At 35.7% G+C, this 24137-nt stretch overlaps 3 protein-coding genes across 8 annotated transcripts; 2 read left to right on the top strand and 1 right to left on the bottom strand.

Annotated features, from left to right (window-relative positions):
- Window positions 1–9008: 9008 nt before the first annotated feature.
- LOC130714348 (F-box protein At5g42460-like) lies at window positions 9009–11364 on the top strand. The gene is made up of 2 exons (XM_057564244.1): window positions 9009–9227; window positions 9822–11364. Exons 1-2 carry the CDS (start codon window positions 9219–9221, stop codon window positions 10995–10997), a joined length of 1185 nt encoding a protein of 394 aa, XP_057420227.1. The 5' UTR covers window positions 9009–9218; the 3' UTR covers window positions 10998–11364.
- A 1175-nt stretch (window positions 11365–12539) lies between these two features.
- Window positions 12540–15034, bottom strand: LOC130716091 (uncharacterized). Of its 4 annotated transcripts, XM_057566282.1 has the most exons (7): window positions 14821–15034; window positions 14672–14704; window positions 14083–14140; window positions 13740–13992; window positions 13154–13312; window positions 12906–13052; window positions 12540–12810 (listed from the first exon to the last, which is right to left on the bottom strand). In XM_057566282.1, exons 3-7 carry the CDS (start codon window positions 14115–14117, stop codon window positions 12688–12690), a joined length of 717 nt encoding a protein of 238 aa, XP_057422265.1. In that variant the 5' UTR covers window positions 14118–14140; window positions 14672–14704; window positions 14821–15034; the 3' UTR covers window positions 12540–12687. The 4 variants fall into 4 exon arrangements, with proteins under 4 accessions (XP_057422265.1, XP_057422266.1, XP_057422264.1 ...); XM_057566283.1 differs by lacking the exons at window positions 14672–14704; window positions 14821–15034 and adding an exon at window positions 14359–14377; XM_057566281.1 differs by lacking the exons at window positions 14672–14704; window positions 14821–15034 and adding an exon at window positions 14271–14318.
- Window positions 15035–17179: 2145 nt separating this feature from the next.
- On the top strand, window positions 17180–23293 carry LOC130714142 (uncharacterized). 3 transcript variants are annotated; one of them, XM_057564035.1, is made up of 11 exons: window positions 17184–17556; window positions 17646–17717; window positions 17824–17954; window positions 18041–18207; window positions 18300–18369; window positions 19016–19070; window positions 19565–19648; window positions 19932–19970; window positions 20223–20269; window positions 20720–20865; window positions 22877–23293. In XM_057564035.1, exons 1-10 carry the CDS (start codon window positions 17374–17376, stop codon window positions 20823–20825), a joined length of 954 nt encoding a protein of 317 aa, XP_057420018.1. In that variant the 5' UTR covers window positions 17184–17373; the 3' UTR covers window positions 20826–20865; window positions 22877–23293. The 3 variants fall into 3 exon arrangements, 2 of the variants coding, with proteins under 2 accessions (XP_057420019.1, XP_057420018.1); XM_057564036.1 differs by lacking the exon at window positions 22877–23293 and having other exon boundaries at window positions 17180–17556; window positions 20220–20269; window positions 20720–20767; XR_009011170.1 differs by lacking the exon at window positions 20223–20269 and having other exon boundaries at window positions 17181–17556.
- Window positions 23294–24137: the final 844 nt, after the last annotated feature.

Raw genomic sequence — 24137 nt, 5'->3', positions numbered from 1 at the left:
AAACCTTATAGGAGCTTTTTGAGCAAGTACTCCCCTATATGAATTGAAACTGGTTGTCAACTTGAACAGATTGACCCACAGAATTGCTACAACCACAACTTCAATTTTATTAACATCAAATGGCTACATTGGGATAACAATCAACCTTTCTTCTACTGATAATACTAAAACCAGAATAAAGATTGCAATTTTGTTTTCTACTAGTAACTACTTCTAATCATGCTACTGGATGTTTACCAATCCAAAAGTGTAGGCTTGATATTGGGGAAGGCAGGGAATTCAACTGTGAGAGATCAGCAGAAATCTATGGAAACCCAATAAAATCCCTTGCAAAATAAAACTCCCGGGCAAAGCCTGCAAGCTCAATTTGTGAAGCTTCATACTCATGACCTATACTTTCGAAAGATGCTTCCAACTTACTCACAGCAACGATGACATCATGCAATACATTGTAGTCAAGTTCCAAACGCGTGACCCTAGTGGCAATTTTCAGATATTCAGCTGCCTTCAGTGCAGCATCATAACAGGGACGCAACCAATCCAGTTCCAATTCATATTTTCTAGCGGCTTTCCAGGTTGCCTTCAACTCAGCACAAGCATTTTCATCAATATAGCTAAGCTCGGTTGTACTAATAAAGTGCAACAGGGCCCCTAAGACATGTAGAGCAACTAGCGCATAATTGTTGGAAACCTCACGGTTCGCCAGGCTTTCTAAAATAGAAGGTCGTGTGCTAAGAGCATAATGCAGAAGAGGAGCATAGGGTGGGCAGAATTCACCAAACTGAAGAGGTTGGACATCAATCCCCACAAAATATCCAGTAAAGTCTGCAGAATCCCCAACCAGAAATCCATTAGCAGGATTCATAAAAACATCAAAACCAACCAGTTTAGGCACTGACCACTTGGCCTTTCCATGGACAAACCTAACACAATGATCTGCAAAGAAACAAAAAAACAAATGTAACATTGCAGAAATCGTTCCTCTAATGAATTTAAAAGACAAAAGGAGGATAAGGTGAGAGGAATATACCAAATACAATTGGATTACTGGCATCAGTCTGTTTGTCCAGGGATATCACAGACCTCAGAAAACGGTCTCCAATGTGAGGCATTGTAACCTCAAAAGCAATGCTAAGGAATATTTGGTTTTGGGACTCAAATTTAGCAAAACATATCTTCCTGAAAAAACTAAAATAATCAAAATTTGTGAAACAACAATAGCAATGATGCAATTTCAAAGTTGAAAAAATTACCATAATTGTCCATGATGGTCGACTTCATGACCAAAACCAGTTTGAAAATTCCTCCCACTACACTCATCAACAGAAAAGTGAAGAACCGGAAAAGCCTCCATCTACCAACATACAAATGTAAATCACAATTAACAATCTTTCTCAACTTCTTACAATGTAAATGGTAAAATAAATCAAAAAAATCCAAAAAGGAAAACGCTATTCGAAAGCATTTATCAAGTAAAAATTGAAATTCCAGATATGGCATACATAAAAATCAGAAATTGAAACCCTAACTCGCTAATTTAGTTATTGAACCCTAATACGAGTGTGAAAAGAGAACAATGGAATTGATTATTGAACCTTACATTAACTGTGAAAGAGAAAAGAAAAGGGGCAATTGATTCTTAAACCCTAAATCAACAAATAAATCCTAAATCAAGAGAGTGCCAGATAAAAGAAAACCCAAGAACACGTAAGAAACTTGAACAAATCGTAGCTCTGATCAACAATTACATTAAAACTGAAATTCCAGATATATGCATACATGAAAATCAAAACTTGAAACCCTAACTCTAACGGAACATATGAACCAGAAAATACGAGAGTACCTGGTAAAAGAAAATCGCAAGAACACTAGAAAGAAAGCTCTGAGCTCTCACCACTTCAATCAAGCCGATCAATTCACCCGCAGTGAATCTAGGAATCGCTTTTCTGCACGCAGAAGAAAACACGATTGTGATTTCTGAAGCCAACGTGATTCTGGGTCAGTTACAGTGAGCTGTTAACTAACAGTGTGCCTTTTATATTTTATTTGGTCTTTACAACTAACTAACTTTAGTAAGTGCCAGCTTAACAATCTAACCACACTCTAATCACTTACTAACCACTCAGGTTAAGGACTTGGATTATACAATACTTACAATCTCAACAAAATAAAGTACGATTTTTGGACTCAATTTCTAAGCTAAGTGTCCTATTTATACAGTACGATTTGAAAGGAAGAGTGATGGTTGGATTAGGCATAGCTAAGGAAGAGAAGAGAGCTTAGATTAGGAGAGAGATGTCTCAGCAAGAAGAAGAAGAGGGCAAATGACACCAATGTATCACAAGTTATATAAATAAGGGTTAAATATGTTTATGGTCCCTGTGTATTGAGGACAGTTTGAGTTTGCCCCCTAATTTTTTCAAAGTGAAGTAACCATCCCTCCGATTACACTTTTCGTAACAAACCACCCTTAACTCCACCAGTCCTTGCCAAATACCATCACCTGAGGGGACGTGGCATTGCCACGTATTAAATGAGGTTGACCTGGAATTTATTTTTTAGTAAAAATTAAAAATGACGTTTTTTTAGTAAAAATAAAAAATTACAAACTTAACAAATTTAATCTAAACATGAAATAATCTGCACCCTAATTTAAACATTAAAAGTAAAGTAGACCCTCCATAAAAACCCATCAACTGAAGAACATGGTCTGAAAAAGCCCCAAATTGAAATCTAGGGTTCTTCCTTTCTTGAACCCATCTTCGAATCTTGTTCCTCTCTTCAATCCATCTTCTAATCGGTCTCTCATTCCAGCCATCAACTTCGTAGCGTTATGTCAAGCAGAAGATGAGAAGTAGTTCATCCTCTTCCTCGCGCCGTTTTGGCCCTGTGTCGCAAGCTCGATTATGTGCTTGTGGAGTTTCGGTTGTCATGTACACGTCGCATAAACCAGACAACCCCAATAGAAGGTTTTGGAGATGCAGGAATTGGAAGGTTTTTGCTCCCTCCTCTTTTATTCTCATCCTCTCCTCTCTTGACACTTATCGTTTTCACTCTCTGTTCATCTTTCCATCTACTCAACTTTTCTTGTCCTTTGTTTTGTTTGGTTAATTTGTTAAGACCTAGTTTTGTTTCCTCTCCTTAGACTGAAATGGGTTGCAATTATTTCAAATGGCTTGATGAAGATGGCATAGATGGTGAAATATTACGTCTTGAGGTTGAGTTGTTTAAGAAGGAACACGAGCTTGGGGGGATGAAGAAAAAGATGGAAGAAGTGAAGCAAAAGGTTACCAAGCTGCAGAAAAGGGTTGAAGTTGAAAGATTCTACAAGAAATTGTGTATTGTTGTTGCTGTGTTGTTATGTGTACTGACTATATGGGTGATGGGATATCCAGCAAAAGCTAATCGGGACATTCCCAGTGATATGTAATTTGTTGGTACCATCCTTAATGCTAGCAGCCTAATATGTACCATCTTTTTGTATCTTCTTGACAATTAATGAAGTTTTTTCCCTTGCAAGTTTTTGACAATAGAATTTGACAATTCAGGGTAAGCTTAAAATATGAAAAGCATTAAAGGATATCAACCCATGTTGATTGTGAGATTCTCTTCCTGTCCAATGACACTTAAAGACAAAAGGATCATTTTATATAAGCAAAAGCACCAATTTCAAAACAATGCCAGCATCCATAATGTGCAAAAGTGGTCCAACATCTACCATGATCCGATGTGTCTTCCGGCTGAATAGCCTGAAATGTAGGTGGCAGTGGAGGGCCGGTGTTGCCGTGTTGGTGTTGTGGGAAGGCTGTAGAGGTGCAGGAAGAAATAATGAATGGTCGGTATACTAATGTTTACAGCTAGGCTGTTTTCCAAAATATTGAATAACAGTTGTATTAGAAAACAGTATAAATGACTCTTGTTATGTTTGGAAAATTTAATTGACTGCTGAAAAACTTTACCTCTAAGGTAATAGTTGTTAAATTTAGTAAAATTAGTGTTTTAATTAGCTGAAAGTGTTGGTCTAATGGTAGACAAGCTAGATTCTTATAAGGATAAGGTCACAAGATCAAACTCAAGTGAATTTTTTGGGAGGGTCTGCCATCGTATCATGAACAGATTTGCCTTGGGTGAAAATTCATTTTTATATATTGATATATATGTCGTCAAAGTTATTTACTCGTTAATCTTTAAATGATATTTGACATATCTTTAATTTTCATTTCGCTTTATGAAAACTTAATTTAGTCATGCTGTGTCAAATTCGTGAGATTCATTATTGATGACTCAAATTTAATTCTTCTTACGAGAATGAGACTGAAAGAGTTCTCGTGAGCGTATGGCTTGGAGGGACACAACAAAGCTACTTAGTCATGGGGTGTGTGTGCTTGCAAAAGACACTAAAATGCTCAAGTAGGTGACAGAGTTTGTAAAAAATCTCAAAGTCTTTGAATAACTCAAAGGTTTGTAAGAAAGAATAGTGTGTTAAGTTAAGTAAATGAATGATCACAACTATATTTATAGGCTCCAGATATGTTGTCATCACCTTTGTAGGTTCATGTGAAGCTTCTATGAAGGGCCTTCCAAGTGCATGGTTGGCTCTAGACCACCTTGTTTGTTTGTTTTGGGGAGAGTCACGGCGAGGACCCAAGGGGCAAGGCCGAGGAGAGACACCAAGGAGATCTTGACACCACATCTTAACCCAAAACCTTAAGGCATTAGGTTTATGGGTTCATCTCCTTATAAACTCTCCCTCTTACCTTGGCTTCTCCGATGTGGGACTTGACTCTAACACTTGATTCCAACAATCTCCCCTCAAGTGTGAGTCCCTCAACCACATCACCCATGGTCCTCCCGTCTGCGGAAGCTATCCACCTTGCACCGTCGTTCGCTGCCAACGGAACCCGCCACCTAGCTTCACTGCTAGGAAGACTTTCGACACTAGGAGTCGTCATGGTCCCCACGAACCATCGGCTCTGATACCACTTGTTGGGGGAGACATGGGAGTCCATGGGCCACGGAGCAAGACACCAAGAGATCTTGGACACCACATCTTAACCCAAAACCTTAAGGCATTAGGTTTATGGGTCACATCTCTTATAAAGTCTTCTCCTCACCCAAACTTAACCAATGTGGGACTCCAACTCCGCACTTGAATTCTCAACAGTTTGCTATAATCCAAGTCCTCATTCGACCGCTTGGCCTCTAGCAGAAACAAATTGTTCCTTTACTGAGCCATATAGTTTGCCCTGATGGATTTTATTTAGCTGTATGTCTTTTAGTTCGACTGAAATGTTATTGACATATTTAGCCATTTGACCCGATATAAAAATTAAGGTGAATACTACCATACCACAATTGTATCATACCTGAGTGATGTGGACCAATAGGATTTGCTTTGACTGTAGACTTTGACTTCTTTATTTTTCTTTTTAAAAATTAACGAAAAACAAAAAAAAAGATTTGTATTAATTATGTTATGGTCCTAACATTTTTGTAATTTCATTAAGTGGTAAGTGGTAACCCAATTTCATGAAACTTCTTTTTTGTGCGTTTTAGGGTTTTCACATTTAGGAAAAGAGATTAAGCTTCATCTTAACCTAGAAATTCATCCTTCATCATCATCTTTCTCATCAACATCTCCCTTACCAAAGTCAAAACCTCATTTAACCTTCCATAATTCAGATTTGAAAAAAAAGAAAGACAAAAAATATGAACACCAAAACCCAACCACAACACAGATCTGAAAAAGAGAAAAAGAGAAATCAGAATCGGAAAATTGCTACCATGGAAAAAGGAAGCAACGCTCTCTCTCAAGCACGCTCCATGTTAGGGTTTCAGAGGTTGAATCCCCACCGCTCAACGACCACCTCCCCACCGATCCTCTTCCACCTTCTCCAGATCGCACTCAGAGGTTGAATCCCCACCACCGCCTAGCGACCTCGACCCTAAAAGCTTGACCCATATCCTTTGCAGATATAGATCTTGACCCACGTCGAAAACCCAGCTCGCCGGCCTTCTCACCCTCGTGATCACCGGTGCAATTCTGCTCCTCTTCACCGGCATCACCTTCGCTGAAAGCGTTCTCGCCTGATCTTCTTCTCGCCGTTGATCGTCGTTTTCAGCCCGATTTGGGTCTTGGCCGCCACGTTCCTCTTCCTCCTCATGGCGGGCGAGGCTTTTCCAGATCTATGTCGATCTGCGGCGTTGACGAGGGTTGGGAGGAGTTGGGTCAGGGTGAGAGAGTGTTCGACGTCAATCCATTTGGAATTGAAGAGAGAGTGTTATTTTGGATCCGGGTTGAAGGTGCTGTTTTGGACATTGAAGATCAATTTTTGGGGTTTTTCCAGATCTGTTAACTATCGATTTCTGTTTTTGGTGAAATTGAAGTTGAAGGTGTGGGGTTGAAGGTGTTATTTCTGGTGAAATTCTATGTTTGTTTCTGGTGGTGGTGGTGGTGGTCATTTTCAATTGATACATTAACTAAGGATTACTATGTAAATAATGAAATTTATAATAGCCTTTGTTTGATAGAAAAAATAATAAGAGAAAATGCTCAATTAATTACACTCTGGATTTATTTAATTGGTACACATTAACTCATATATCATACCCAAACTAAGTGTTGTGGTATGGTAGCAAACACCAAAAATTAAAATATAAAGAGTAGATTAGTGTCTTATTACTAAGATAAAATCCCGTGCGATGCATGGGTGCTTTTAAATTTAAATTTAAATTTTAACATAACCCTAGCTAATCCTTCCTCAAATATTTCCTTTCGTGGTTCTTCCCTCCTCCCCACACTTCAACAAGACCTCTCTTGTGTAGGTGACAGGTTACGCCATCAAAGTTTTCCCTTTTCCTGATTTGCTTTTGTCTTTTGTTCACTCTCCTCTCCCAAGGACCTGCCAGACCCCTTCCTTCCAAGGATGCTGCTGCTTGAATTACAGATAACAGAGGAATCTTTCCTCTTCTCGAATTGTCTTTTGAGCCTTTTCCTTATGAACATATTGACTCTTTTCCCATAGCTCAAATTTGTGATTTTTTTTGTTTTTAATGCTTGACCATTTTACTTTCAGCAGAGGTAAAACCCAAGTGGAAAGTCAAAACCCGAAGGACAAATTGGCAAAAAAATAGAAAAATAAGAAGATATTAGATATCACATGATGAGAAGGAAAAGAAAAGAAAAAATAGTCTGGAGCTCTTTACACTTGACTCGAGAGGGGAGCACCGAGCACGAAAATAATATTGCTTATTATGTTTTATTTAATAACTTTTTCTTACAAAAGGAAAACTAAACTTTTTAAAATTAGCAAAGAAAAAAATAAAAATTTCTTAATAGAAGTTTTAGTCCCCTTTTTACAATATGTGTACTGTAAACGAGGTTTTTAAACTTGGACGTTAATTTTTGTCAACAAATTTGGCCTCCTATTAATGCATTGGTTTATCTTCATCATACATCATTCCATGATCATGTTATTCAATTTTTTTGAGAAAGAAAGGAAAAGAAAAAGACGAAATCCAAAGCATCTATCTATATATATGTAAAGCTCACTTGAGCTATTAGTATTAAATGCATTAAATAATCAAGTTAAATAAATTAATTTCTTTTCAACTTTTAATATAATGTAACTTTTGAAACATGTCAATCTTTTTGTTTTTGACTTTACACATGCCAATATAACTTTTTGAAAAATACATATAGCCTCTATAATTGAAAAAATAAATAAAAATTAACTACATGCAATCTTTTTGTTTTTTGACATTACACGTGCCAATTTGTATCATATGACTTTGAGAGCAATCTTAACTGCATGTAGTATAATATGATGAATAATAATTTTATAAAGTTGTAAATGGTAACACCTCTCATTGTTATTGTAAAGTGCAAATTCCCTTAAACTAATGAGAAATTTGTCATTTTCAATTCATTTTCTCAAATTCACTTAATATTATCGGTTACTAATATGGATCAGTCTGATTTATTATGAGTGCATTACTCATTCATACTCTCTTCTAAAATTAGTGATACCTTACATATTCTTCAATGCTTAATCTTCAAATATAAATACACCTCACCTATTTGTGTTTTATGCAACTTTCATTCAACCCCAGCAAATCATGAGATATGGGTGCTACCTGTATTCCTTTTGTCATTTATTTTCATATCTTGCATCCAAACTTGCTCTGATAAATTCCTATTTGGGTTTTTAATTGGCGGAAACTACTATCATAACATTTGAATTAAATTATGTAATAATTTTTTATTTATTATGAAATCTTTAGGAAAATCAAATCTGATTTATCATAGAGACTACAAATATATTTAACCCGAATCATGAAAACAAATATCATGAATATTTATAATTTTACTTTTTAAAAATATTATTTGTGCTTTACTTTTTAAAGCTACGATTATAATAACTTTTAAAATTTCAGTCCTACTATTATCATTAGTGCATATTTTAAAGTTATTACCTTCCTTTAATATTTATTATTTTAAAATTATTTTCTTATAGCTTTCTTACCTTCATATAAATTTAAACATCACAACTAAAAAATATAACTCAAAAATTCTTTTAAAAAAAAATATAACTTAAAAACGAATCTGTGCAATGCACGGGTTTAATTTCTAGTTACTAAAGTAAAATAAGACAATGCTGTTGCTAAATTTATTTCCTTACAAGTTACTATGTTATTCAATATTCATACAAATAATTTCTGTAATAAATTTGTTTACATCAGTTTTGTACCGGATTAGTTTTCGGATCACCACATTGTATTTTTTAGACACGTTTTAAAGTAAATTAATCTAATCTCCACTCCACTCCACCGCGTAATGTAATACTAATACACCTTGTATTTATCTCAATCTTTACAAATATTATCCGTTTTGATGTAAAATAAATAAAAAATGAAAATTGTGTGTTTGTTTGTTTGTTTGTTACGTAGTGTACTAGAAATAGGCACTGAAACGTTTCCAGTGCCTTTCTACTTTTGCAACCTTGCATTCCATTTCGATCGCCATTTCCATTCTGTCTCATCTGTGCACTTTCTTTTGTTTTTGTTTTTGTTTTGTTCCAGAGAAAGAAAGATGTGTGACCAAAACCCTTGCCTTCTTCCTCTTCTCTCATTCAGAATTGTGTGACCTCCATTTCCTTTCATTTTCATTTTCATTTTGGTGTTGTTCTTCAAGATACTAGCTCGGATTTATCAAATCTATGCACCAGGTTCATTATTAGCTCTTTCAAACCATTAAATTCACTTTATCTTTCATTTTCTATCAAACAACAAATGCTTGATCAAGATCCATCATGCTTTTTTTCATTCCATTGGTTTGGTTTCAGCATTTAAACCTCCTCCATGCAACACTCACTCATAGACTCAAATCATATGCTATATTTTGTCTCTTGGTATCTGCACTGCTAAATATTTTGATATGGGTCTGTTATTCTGTTAGGCATTGCAACTAACATCTGTTATGCTAAGACTAACAAGACAACATTCACTCACTAGTTCTACACACTCAGCTCAGCTCAGCATTACACAATTTTTTATGGAGTGAGGGTGTTGTGTTAGGGTTCATGGAAACAGAGAATTTTTTTGGGGGTTTAATTGATGTTATGTTGGTACCAACTACCAAATCACCTTAGTATCATATTGCATAATGAATGCTTATTGTTGTCAGTATCTCTCTTCTCATCTTTGTTTTCTACAGGATTTTCCTTAGTTGTAAGGACCTGAGTTCCCTTTTTGTTGGATAATAACATACTTTTGAGCTTAGCAAGTGTTTGATTGATTCTTTTCTTCTACCGATTTTTCAGAAAATGAAGAAGGTTCAGACATGTTTGAATACTGACACTATCTTTGATATTATGACCCGGATTCATGCAAAGCCCTTGCTTGCTTTGAAGTGCATTTCCAGAGAGTGGCACCGCATCATTTCCAGCCGCTCCTTCGTCAAATCCCAGCTGGAAAACACAGACCTCGTCTTAACGGGCTTCATTGTTCAAGAGAAGTTTATGTGGTGCAAAGAAGATATTAAACCTGTTAATTACATTCCTGTGGAGTCAAAAGGTGCCAAAGTGCACAATGAGGTTTTCAATTTTCTTCCTGAAGATGTGGTTGTGTTGGCATCGTGCAAAGGGGTGGTGTGCTGCCGCAGCTGTTTACCTTCTCCAGAGCCAGCTATGTATGTATGCAATCCTTCAAATAGGGAGTGGATTAAATTGGAGTACCCTGAACCTTCCTGTGACAGAAAAGAAAGCATAGCACTGGCTTTTGATTTTGAACTATCCAAATGCTCCATTGACATCACTTCCAAATTCAAGTTGGTAAGAGTTAAGCAGGTTGAGAATGATGAGATGGAATTGTACCTAACATTTGAGTTATACTCATCAGAAACTGGACTGTGGAGGAAATCAAATGAAATCTGCCAATGTGATAGCAATTTGATCAAGAACAAAGGCATATACATCGGAGGTGTCCTGCATTGGCTCACAGATAGTGATCAAGTCCTGACTTTTGATACTGAGAAGGAGCTGTCTTGGTTGATTTCGATACCTGTCCCGTCGTTCGAGTTTAGGACTGTTCCTGAAGCATGTATTGGAGAATCTGAGGGAAAATTGCATTATGTCCAAGTATCTGAAGAGGGTCTTCATGTATGGTATCTTGAAGTTGAAGATTATTATGAGTTTAAATGGACACTGAAGCATTTTAAAACTTTGGAGGAGATTGAAGGAGAATATCCACACTTCTTCCTTAATTTAAAGAATCGAGTATCGGAGCGAGTGAGTTTGGATACAACCCCATGGATGAATCCTCTTGGCTTCAAAGATGGGGTTTTGCTAATGAAGGTGTCTATAAATCTGTACATTTATGACATTAAGAATAGCAAGATGGTCCAAGCTTGCTCCGTTCTGGATCTGAACCCAAAATCCATGTCCCATCCTACAGTACTTCCTCATTCCTTGAGCTTGGTTCCATTAAACAATGCATAGAAGGTAAGGTGCCTATTTCTTCCTATGAGATTTTGATACTACTAATAGAGCTTGCTGAATGTTTTGAGATATTAGGTAGGAGCTTGTTTTCTTTGAAGGTTCTTTCCCTCCCCTTCCACAATGGAGGAATGACTAACTGTTCCCTAGAGACTTAATATCTGGAGTCTGGACACTGCTGAGCATATTTGAGGGTGATGAAGTTACAATATTTCTAGTTAAAAGTTGTTATCATTTCAGTCAATACATTACCACTTTACCTTATATAGTTTTGCTTTAGTGAATCTGATGCTTAGTTTATAAGACACATACATCAGTACATGAACTGCTTATGCCTTATAGCACTCTTCTAGAACTTATACTCGAGAGTTGGGTCTTATGAATGGAATTTTGTTCTCTTTTATGCATTAGTACTGCTTCACTCTAGTTAGTAGATTTCTGTTTGAGTGTATTCTTTATCTCTTTGATGAGGAGTCTCTTTACATTGCTCATGGCTAGTTATATATGACATTATCACTGATTTCAAGTCTGATATTTTTCAACCTTTTGTTTGCCCTCTAATTTTCAAGCTTATGAGCATAAACATCTGATTGTCTTATTTCTTTCTCATAATAAATTCAAATTTTGATTTCATGAAGAGTTTTCAAGCCCTAATTTTGGAATGAAAGTAAGATAAGGTAATAAACCATTTAGGCTAGAAATTACCCTTTGGTTGAAATGTTAGATAAGTGGTCTATAATGGTTGGATGGCTGTCCCAGAAAGAGATAAGAGCGACGAGACATCTGTCGTGATAAAATTAACCAAATTTGAGGCAACCACAGAGAATGAAGTCAAGTGCAAAGATGAATAGATAGATAGCTGTAGAACTAAAAGAAGTAGAACAATTATGTAGGTGACTACAAGTCTCCTTTAAAAAATGATGAATTGCTTATCCTAAATGGGAGGGAGTTGGGACATTCAGCCCTCTTTTTTGCTTTGTCTTGTCATTGTTTCCAAAATTTGCGCCTTACGATCATTCCATAGCTGTGGTGGTTAGATAGGTAGAGTCTTTAAAACTAGCCCTTTACTTTGTACTTTTAATCATCTGTTTCTCAGTTTAATTGTACCAGAAATCTTCGTGTAAATGCATCAAGATCACAAATATTATCGGCTTGTTATATTTGTTAGCATAATCACACACTTTACTTTAGAATTCCCTCACAAATTATATGTATTAAGTGCAGCCGTGGAAGAAATCGCGGGAAATGATAACTATATGTATACAACTTTGGGTCTAAGAATACAATTAACAATGATTTAGCTTTATTATCTTTTCAAAAACCACATTAACATCAAAGGCCAATATCATTACAGGTGTTATTAGCTCATAAAATCTAGAAAAGACGTTCAACAGATAAAAACAACATAGTTAATAAGTGGATGACTATCATGTGTCTTGTGTAACTTTTCCAACTTAAATAGGGTGATTATTTAATTGGCTAACTTTTTCAACTTTTGAATAAAGGCCAAAGGCTTTCTAGCTTGCAGAGTGGTGACATGTACAATAACTACAAACTTAAAAATATCTGTATTGCAGTGCTGAAAAATTAGCTCAGTTGATTCTATTTATTATCTATAGTGGTAAATAAATATCATTGATGGACATTAATAGTATACTTAATTTGTTCCTCTCCCTCCAACTTTACAAAGTAATCAATTTTCACCTTCAACTGGACATGCAGTTTGGGCTAATTTTCTGAGATTTTCAATGATCATAACCAGTTTTGTGTTCAATCGATTGACAAAGCACTTGGGCAGCCACCCTGCAGGATCTAACTGAAAACAAAGAACAATGAGGAAAAGCAATATTGAGAAATGAGACATTAATGCATAAACCATTTCGCTTAATTCTATGAGTACTAATTAATTACCTGAACAACATAAGTGACCACACATGAATCATCTTCAAGCTTGTCTACTACCCATCCTGATTGTAGCAATAGTCCCCTGATTGCATTGTTTTGCTTTGGATGTAACCCAGCTGCTATTTCCTTTGGTAGTGAAGCAACTGCTACTACCTACAATACCAGTTAGCAAGATTATGCAAGTTTTGAGGAATTAAAGCAGTTAATCTAAGACATGCTATATGCTATAAGTTGTAATTTTAGTACTAACTTACCAAGGTGCCATCTTCCATGGTTTCACGCCTCTCATAGACAATGAATTCTCTATTCCTGAACAGAGGCTTGGAGTTATCTCCAAACCTAAGGCGAATTATGCTGAGGTTGTCTTCAATATCTTTTATGTACCTCGCTTCCACCAAATCAGAGTCCCATTGCTGGCTTAACAAAATAAATCAAAACTCAATATTAGAATGTGTTTGGTTTTACGATTTGCACAAACATCCAAACATGCTAGAATGATTCTCCAACGTAGTTTCACGGTGGAACCAAACATGTTATAATTATGAACTACCTAATAAGGTGTCTGTAATGCTTAAAGAGAGGAATAACAAAAAAGAAAGTAAAAGACAAGGTAGTGTACAATTTGTTGTGATTCTTATGAATGTCAGCCACGAACTAAGAATAAAAAGATAGGATTAAGGAGTGGACAGAGCTAGAGACAAAACTCTTCTTTTCAAGATGCTGAATGGGAATCTAATCCTTTTTTTATTTATTTAACTTTTCTGTTTACTCATCAGATTCATGAGAAGATATCAGTATACTTATTTGTGTCATTACACGAGAAAGATGATATTAATTTACCTTTGCAGCATCAATGGCATTGGCCACAGTGATGAATTGTTGTGGAGAGACAGATCTAAGAACCCAACGGCTGCGAAATGTGTGAAGTGAGCCTGACCTGCGTTTTGATATCTCAACTCCATTGTCAAGAGTAAGCACTTTCCATCCATCATTGCCACTTCCTCTGTTTGTGTCTGAAGCTGCCAATAATTCTTGTATGCAGCTTTCACTTGCAAACTGCACATACCTTTTAAGAGAGTCCTCACTAATAGACCTTCAAAAATCAAGCACAATAATATTCATCAGATGTGAGAGTTTAGTTCAAGAAAAAGGAAAATTCATGAACACTAGTTTTGGTACTCACCATGATCGGCTGCAAGGTGCGGTTCTGCTGCTCATTGTGGCTTGTTGTTATCAATTGCCTACAGAAAGTGTTTGTTTATGACATTAAATTTCTTTGTAAACTGAAAGGCATGTATTGATGTATATATTTAAAAAGAGTGAGTGTTGTGTGATGAGTGGTTTAAAGAGAGGTTGAGAAATGCATAATACAAATAAAACTTGTGTGAGTGGGTAGAGGTGATTGATGCACATGCAGTGCCAGAAGAACCGTTCATGATTAGAAGTTTAGAACAATAACTCTTTCTCTATAGATTAAAGATAGATTCTTTCCTTCCAAAAAAGCAGCAACTACAAGGGTAGAAAACTTGATGCACATGGAGTGTTGGTGGCTTTGGGGAGGGAAAGAAAATATTAGAGGACAAAAATAACACAAATAATAATATATAGCAAAACAAAGGGAAAAAATACACCAAAAATTAAGGTTAGAGCAAAGCTGGGAATTTCAATTACAGTGCATAATTTAACTGGAATTTATGAGCCTCAAATACGTATATGCATAATTGTTGTTCTAGAAAATATAATTGTTCTACCAGAAAATGAGCAAAGAGTACCTCTGATTATGGTGGAGCACAACAGGGAGGTACCTACAAAAGACGCTCTGACACTCAAGTCAGCTTAAGATCAAAGAGAGTAATTCAAATTCTAAGAAGAACAATGCAGTGAAGAAATGAATGATGTTTAAGTTATCCAAGGATCAAACCTATAATAATAGAGTTCGGTATGGACAATGATTGAAGCATTTAACCTTAGCTCAGTTATTGTGAATAGGGCTATGCTTGGACAATCTTTGTATCATTAATCTCGCCAACACAGATAGGGAGGGACCTATAAAAGACGTTCCGACACTCAAGTTAACTTAAGATCCAAGAGAGAAACTCAAAGTCTAGGAAGAACTATAATGAACAAATGAATTATGTTTAACTCAAATCTATAATTCTTATAAATAAAAAGGTGTAACATATTCCTATTGATTGTTTTTCTGTCAATAGAAATAGAAAAATCCCTACCACTTCCCAATCTGAGGACCCAGTCACGTGCCGTGATAGAGCTGGACTGCATTTTAAACAGCAAGGCAAGCAGAATCGGTCCTTTAGGATTGTCCTTAGCGTAACGTTAGGTGTAGATAGTACCAAGTACCAACAACTAACTTCTCATTCCATTTCTATTTCAGCAAAATTCTACTCTGTACTCTGTTGAGTCATTGCTATAATATCATCATATAATACTATATATGTTCTGAGACATTTCTGTTAAATTCCACATGCTTCTAGTGTGTATTGTGGAGTGGTTAATGACGGAAGTGGGCAGGAAGTGCTGTTTGTTTATTCATTCATCAAATTAACAAAGTGACAGCAATATTACCCCCATCACAAGTGATATATTGTAAGTAACTTTCAAAAACAAAAAGGCAAAAGCTAGAACTATGATGAAAGCTAGAAATTGATCCAACTAGCTTAATGTAGTATAATTACACTCATCATTACTTCCACCTTATCAGAAAAATTAAATTAAATCATTATTTCACAAAACCTAGTTTAACACAACTTCATTTAGTGTGATTTAGAGCATATTTGGTTATGCGGTTGAGAGTTAGGTAATAATTTCTTAGAAAAAGCTATAAAGTGTAGCTTTTTGACTTATTGTGCTTTTGGATATTGTCAGTCCACTGCCAATACAAACACGCTATTAGTTCATATTTGGAAAATCTTTTTATAATTTATTCTAAAGTTAAAATTGATTATAGGGAGACACTAATGGGAGTAGCTTCAGGGTAAGAGAATTGATTTTGTGAAAAGAGAAGCTGATTCAAACATGTTATTCATCTTGCTGCATCTTTACATGGTTTCAACTTTCAAGCCACATTAAGTTTGTTTCACCAAGTATCCTGACTGACTGTAATTTTGGTTCACATAACTAGCTATTCCCATAATAAACTGTCTTTTTTTCTCCTTTTCTTATACCCTCTCCTTGCCTATGAAGTCTCCAGGGAGCTTTTTCCCTATGTCCAATTTCTTAGTGGGTTCTCATTAAAAAGTAGCATACTCCAAATTATAGAATTGAAATCCAAAGTGATTTTTTTTTCCAACATTGACAACTGCATATTGAAAATTCAAAATGGCAATGAGTTCCAACTTACTTAATTGGATAATTCATCTCATTTTGTATAAATCTAGAGATCCAGGTTGTCCTGTTTCCATAATGATATACACAGCCAACAGTTCCTGCCCCAAATTGCCTAGAAAAAATTATAAAGAACATTTATGACAAAGCAAATCAAAGGACTGTTTTTTTTTTCAATCCAATGATTTCCCTTGCATCCAACAAAGAAAAAAGAGGACAGGGAGGATAGGGAAAGAATTTTGAAAATGAAGTTTAATCATTCCTGATAGGATGTGTATAAGGATAACTCTAATTAACCTGGTCCAGTTTAAACTTTAAAGACTATAACCATTAGGAGAATAATAGAAAGGAGATAGCTATTGATTATCATGGTTCAAACCAAAAGAATGTTGCAAAATCTTGAATGACTAATTGGATAAGTCTCATTAACGATCTTCAAGGCATTACCATGGACGTAGAAACCTAATGTTGTCACTTAGCTTATAGGTGAAGAAGGAAAAGTGAAGTAACATATATGACACTGGAACCCATGATCCGAAAGCAATACTAGCATTTATCCAAAAAGGTGCAACATCAATTTTAAGGAAGAAAAAGATCATAGGGGGTCCTCAACCCCTTTCTCCATCGCTGGCAAGCTTAATTCTCATAAAAATCTACGACTAACTACATGGGGAGTTGAATTTCACCCTTACTCTGCCTTGAATTGTGATATATCATTGTCCTTAAATTCTGCTCCCACATCTCCATTATTTATGATACATAGGGGAAGGTTATGGTTAAATGCACATAATAGGACCAACATCTACCCAAAAAAAACATAATAGGACCAGCAAAGTTCTCTCGTAACCTAAAGTATGCCTTTGGAATCTTGCAAGTGACTCTTAAGTTATTTTTAGTAGCTTTTAAAATAATGAATTATTTATTTCTTGTCTAAGTGAAAAATAAACCACAAGCATAAATCAATTTTTGCTTTGTAGGATTGGATGAGGGAGGAGAAATACGACACGATCCAGTCCAGTTGTTTGTGTTTTGTTGCAGCGTTGGGTCTGGTCTGGACATGGTGTGATGGACGTGTCAAGTGGTGTTCAAGATTGAATGAATACTTTTTTTGAATGAGATACCTAATAATAATATGAAATTGAAAACACTTCCATCATCTTCTTCTTCTTCCTTAGCAATAGCAGCATTCACTTCTCAATCCCAATGTGATTGCAATTACAATTACAATTACAATTACAATTACAGGCACACTCTCAATCTCAACATCACTCTCGCCAAAAGCAAAAAGCACCATCGTTCTCCCTCTCACTCTCAGGTTTCTCTTCTTCTTTCTTTCTAACTCTGCGTCTGCATCATCGTGTTATTCATTTTCAATTCATTCACCTTTCTTCTTCTGTTTTTTAGGGTTCTCAACAAACCCCTCCCAGAATCACCTCTAACGTCAAGCAAAACCTCCAATTCCTCAAGCTATGGAAGGTACTATAACATCCTCACTTCACTCATAATATTTCAACTCAACAGATTTCCACACATTTTCATTCCTCTATCTCTATCTCTATCTCTATCTCTATCATCTTCACAGGAGTTCCAAAAACGAAATTCCACCACTCCTAGACCTTCAACCAGTTACCGCAGGAAAAAGGTAGACGACAAGGAGGATGCTGATAACCACAACTCTGATCTTTATCGTGATCCCACCACCTCTCTATACTAGTAAATCCTAACACCCTTTTCCTCTTTCTTTCACAAACTTTGTGTTTGTTCTTTCCTAAAACATATAGTATATGTATGTCATGCAGTACAAACCAGGAGGGTTTAATAGACAATGCTGTCCCTGTGTTGCTTGTTGATGGTTATAATGTCTGTGGCTATTGGGTCAAGCTCAAGAAACATTTTATGAATGGAAGACTTCATATTGCCCGCCAAAAGCTCATCGATGAGCTTATAACCTTTAGTATGCTTAGAGGTTTTTACTCATTCTTTATCATCCAATGTTGCCTGTTTTCATTTCTATATCTATCATCTTCACATCTTTTCATTATTTGTTCAATTGTACAGAGGTTAAAGTGGTTGCTGTATTTGATGCCATGATGTCTGGTCTCCCCACTCACAAGGAAAATTTTGCTGGGTACTCTTTTGGAGCCTAACATAATCTAGTTACATCCTTAATTACCACTCTTTCATTTATCATATAATTTAGTTGCGAAGGACCATATCTGAACTCTTTTCAGCTCGTTGGTGCTTCAACTCTAGGTTTTGTGTTTGGCTAAGAAGAGAGCACACAGAGCGGGCACCTCCTAACATGAGGGAGCTTGAAGTGTTAAACACTCCAAGCTAACTCTAAGTAGAAATAGGTTGAAGCATAGATAATGATCCTTCTTTAGGTTCACCAGGACTAGTTAAGCATAAAGGGTTAGCTCCGCATAGCAATTTAGCAGGCTTAAGTCTCAATGTCTCATTATTTGTTAACAGAATTAAGTATTAACTAGAAAAATCACTCCACTTGCCAAGAATGTCCAAGCACCACCTCACAGAAAATCAAGAGTCATATCACTCTTGCAGCTAGGATTAACGGTTGTATACTGCAAACTGATTATTTGAAGAAGCCTAGTTGCATGATTAATTCCAATTATTGAATGTTGTAGGAAGTGTAAAGATGTTCTTTCGAACCATCATGTGCCTTTAACTTCTATGACACAATAGTACTCTTGTAGCATAGCATTTAGCTTTTAAAGTCTTCTCAGCTCCAGTCTTTTTGTTTGGGCATTTTGCAGTATCGATGTGATTTTCTCAGGTGAATCAAGTGCTGATACATGGATTGAAAAAGAGGTTAGATGTAATTAAAGGTTGATAGAGTTCCTGACTGCAATTTTGTTAAAAGAAAAGTATCATGGTTTTATGGACAGTGTCATTCTTTTGTAAGAGGGTCTTAGGAATATGTAGTTTGTCTTGCATCTTGATCCTGCTTCCTGATGTACTAGCATCTCCTGCTCCTCTTGCTTTTAAATGTTAAATTCAAATAGTGATTAATGCATTAGCATCTAAAGTCCCATAATATATGATAATATTATATCAATCATAAGTGGGCCGACAATTGTGATGATGTGAGGCATGCAACTACAGTTTTTTAATATGTGAATCAATAGTCATCTCCATAAACCAATTAGAAGACAGAGCTTCACTCTTAATTTCATGAAGCGAATATTTTTCAAATAAATTAAAATTATCAACAGAGAAGTGCTTCATCTTTATAAGTACTAACACTAATAATTTCCATATATGCTTTGAAAAGAACTTAAAGCAGTATTCTTTGCTTATTTTAGGTTTCAGCTTTAAAGGAGGACGGCTGCCCCAAGGTCTGGGTTGTCACTTCTGATCATTGTCAACAGCATGCAGCACATGGAGCGGTATGCACCTTTCCACAAATTGAAAACTTGAGTAAAACATAAGCTACTTGATTCTTAGTAATCACAATTATTTGTCCAGTTATGAGTATTGCACTTTCCAGTCTCCATATTAAACCACACTATTTAGTTTCGACAGAAATAAAATTATCTCTCTGATCTTAGCATGATTTCCTTTTCAATCTTTAAAATGGTGGTAAATACCATTTCCCAATTATCAAGTAGCAGTACTATATTGTGCTCTAATTATCAGTGCAAAATGATTTATACTCTCACATACTTTCAGGGAGCTTTTGTTTGGAGTTGTAAGGCATTGGTTACTGAGGTAAAACATTAATTTGAGGCAGGATGTTTATGTATATTTTCCTCTCATAAATGTCTGACTTAAATTTTTCATACTTTTGTTTCTTTGGCACATATAAAGTTCAGGTTTTCTGTTCAAAGTATTAGATTTAACAGTTTTCATGATTTAAAATTTATAGCCATGCAATTAATAGTTTGACAATCCTTTGGATGATTTTTACTCCATTCGATGATATTTTAAATTGGTCTTGTTTTTATATTGTTTGGATAGTAGATTAAGGCATCACAAAAGGAGGTTGAAATGATGCTTCAAGAGCAAAGGTGTGCAATTTCTGCTATAAGTTTGAAAAATATTTATTTTCTATCTGAAATATGGATTATTGTGATCTTTTGCTACCGACAAGACACTCTTTAATGAACATTTAGTTATCTATGTTTTATATATGCTTGTTTTATTTCTTGATGGGATTCTTACAGAAAAGTTTACCATGAGGAGGGAAATAAAACCCCACTTGATGGGATCAAATATGGATAAAGTTCAAACCCTAATGACCTGCCTTCCAAAAAAAATGTTCCATTAAAAACAAAAATGAGAAGAGACCTTGAAAGTCTGGCTATTTTTCACTGTATATATATAGCACATGACCTTTACTCACTTGAATTGGATCAACTTGTCTATTGTTCAACCTCTATTGGTTTTCTGAATGCAAACTACTCCATTGCAGTGACAAATCTTACTGATTGGTTTGCTCTTTTTGTTATTATGTACAGATCAACTTCTTTTCAAGGTAGATTACTGAAGCACAATCTTGATGCAGAAGTAGTGGATGCTTTGAAGGACCTGAGGCAAAAACTATCTGAAAAGGAGTTGAAGTAGAGTATTGTGTAAAAATTCCAGTCAGAATTTAGTTTGGCAGGTGAATTCTCTACATTGATTTTAATGTTTTATTAGGTGATAGATACTTTTCATTTTGTAAGCATGTGAGCATGTTAGAATCCAATTTCACGGTGAGACTTTCTCATATTGGAAGTATGAGATTTTACTGTGGTGTTTATAAGGTCTTGGGTTCTCCAACTACAACACTTGCTTTTGTGTATGGTTCTCTCAAGGTTCTTATTAATTGGTTGGTATTCCACTATGACCCTAAGATGGAAACGATTGGTGTTGATGGTGAGATTGATATGCAGTGTTAGCCCGAGAGTAGTCTAATGGCTAGGGCACAACCAACCTGTGTGGGCGTTAGGGCTGTGGAGCATGGTGTAATGTTAGGATCCAATTGCAAGATAAGGGCCTCACATTGGAATTAGTACATTCTGGTGTAGGATTTATAAGGCCTTGAGATCTCTAACTACAGTAGCTAGCTTTTGTGGTATGGTTCTCCCAAGGAATGCATTTATTGAACAATGACCCTGGAATGCATCACATTTTGGTTGGGTTATGTTTATGGTTTTGACACATGGACAAAATTCAAACTAATGAAAATTGCACTGGCTGTTTCAACCAGAAGTTGAACTGAGATATTATTTATTGTACACTGACACGGGATACCATCTAACATGAAGACAACATTCTTTAAAACTATAATGTCTAAGTAGACAATGTAGTGCATGATCGACAGCATAGGAGCTGTTCAGATAGATTTTTGCTTGGGTAAAAACTACAAAATCACTATACTTTAGGACAAATGTATTAATAGTTCTTCTCTTTCTGTGTGATTTGGAAGGAAGAGTGCTACTAAGTGGAGGAGCAAATCTGGTTTAAGATCCATGCAAATATTTATTTTTTTTGTTGTCCTATTCCGTAAATTAGCTTATAGCAATTCTTTGTTTGTTTCATGGAACATTTATTAATATGCATTTCTTAAGTTGCATATCATTGTTTTTCTGCAAGTATGATAAAACTGGAACATTTGATTTTGGATGTGATGACATGAATTTGGATCTACTGCAATCACTGCATGTCCATACTATATAAGGGAAGTGTGAGATTTGTGAGCAGAAATAAGAATAGCTCATAGTGCCAAGTGGGCCAATCTCTGCTAGGGTTGGCCTTGTTGGTTAATAAAGTTGTTAGTCAATTGTTAACAGTTAGTTAATTAGTTATCTAATTGTAGTAACAGAGAGGATATAAAATTATAAATAGAGGAAGGGAGAGTAAGTGAGGGGAGTTAGTTTTGATGAGTGGATTTTAGGTGGGAGAATCAGGCTCTCGAATTCCATTCAGATTGAGTTTTGAGTCATTCACAGTTCTCTTTCTCTTCCATCTCTTTTTCACTCTTTTTCAATATCTATCTCTCTTCTTTCCCTATCATACCCCATATCATATCTTTCATTTCTCTCTCATTTCTTCATCACTCACTTAGGTGGAATGGGAAATCAAGTGTGAACAAACATTTATTGCATTGAGACTCTTTCTTAGATCTTACTGATCCAGGGGCAGAAGGCTATCCAATAGAAATTCCTTTGTTGTTTTTTCTGTTTACTTTCTTTCTAATCCAGTACCTGTCAAGAAAACTCTGTTTTTCTATTCTGATCCAATACACAAAAAGAGGGAGGGGGAACAGTTTTGGGGTTCAACTCAGTGTCAACTATCTCCCAAAATAATAATGATAATAATAAAAGCTCTTATTGGGCCATTGAACCTAGCTCTTTATTTGCATAAAAGTAGTTTGCTTAGTGTAGATTAATGTGAAGAATAAGGACATAGATAGTAGGGAGAGCTTTGCCACTCATATCATAGTGGAACACAATTGACACACATGTGGTTTAAACTAAAAAAGATAATATTTAGGAGCACTGATAAAAATGGATCTCTTCCCATATAGGATGAAGAATAACCTATTTCGCTTTACGGGCTACATCTGATCTCTGTTATATGGGCTCCATGCACGTTTGATAAATTCATGACATTGTGAATCTGTCTTGCAGATCAAACTTGTCATATCATCCAATGTGAATGACCCTGCTTGATAGCCAGCAATTCAGCGTTTGTAACAAGTCCTTCCAATTTACAAACACCGTCCAAAATGACAAGCAACCCAGCTGGAGGCCTGTTCACTGACCATTTCTTATTGGCATATTTTAGAATTACAATTCGTATTTACCTAGAAAAAGAAATCACAGGTTGTGATTTGCTTTCATTTGTACAAAGGAAGAAAGCCAGTGTGCCAAAGTTTGAAACAAATTTTTTTCTCTCTGTTTATATGTATCATGTGTTTTAGTTTAAATTTTACTCATGGGGGACACAGTTCAAAGCATAACTTTAGAAGTTACACTTTGTATCTTCTCATCATATGTAATGCAATCATGGGGCTTTCTACTACAAAATAAAATACGTTCTTAGTATTGTAAATGTGTATGTTAATCAGTATTAAACGGTATATACTTTCAAAAAAAAAATAACGGTATATAGTTTGCAAATGTGTGTAATGTGTGGAACATCAGATACTAGTGAGGCAATGGTTTAGCAAATTCATGCTTTGAACATCTAACTTTCTTTCATTTTTGTTTAAAATTTACTCGAGCATCGCTAGTGCAAGTAATTGATAAACCACCGCAATTCCATTCCATTTCCAAATTTTAAAATTATGTTTAAGTTAAAGTTAATTCAAAATCATTATTTTATTATTGTTACATACTGGTATAAGCTTTGTTTAGATTGAGGGTACATAATGGAGCGGAACGCCATAACCGATATCCCGCCATATGACTGTCATATTCCGCCATATTTCACAATTATTTGTCATGTATGGCGGGATATCTTTCCGTCATGATTGCACAAATAAAAAACCAAATTCATGCTAATTGCATTTACAAAACAAATTGTTGGTTTCTTAAGCGTTTTATTCTGTGTCATACTCTCATAATCTCATCACGAACTGAGTGACTAGCTAAGCTTTGAAGCTGTTTTGAATTTGCCATTACCTAGTAGTACTAGATTGTTATAATGACATGTAAGAGAAACAGAGCAATGACAGAGCATGGGCAGTGACTAGTTTAGTTTGTATCCAAAGAAATCACGAGATGCTTGCGTATTAAGTGGGGTCCTCCTGCAGAAAAAGACTGAGAGGTACGAAATCCAGAAGCAACTGATAGAGAGACTTGCAGAGAAGAGAAGAGAAAAATGATCCGGTTCAACTAAACCAACCAACAAGATGTCTATTCATTCCACCTGTGAAGAAGAATAAAT

This window comes from Lotus japonicus, chromosome 4 (genome assembly GCF_012489685.1).
Source record: "Lotus japonicus ecotype B-129 chromosome 4, LjGifu_v1.2".
NCBI lineage: Eukaryota > Viridiplantae > Streptophyta > Magnoliopsida > Fabales > Fabaceae > Lotus > Lotus japonicus.
Note: the sequence above shows the minus strand (reverse complement) of the source record. Positions and strands in the feature narration are given on the sequence as shown.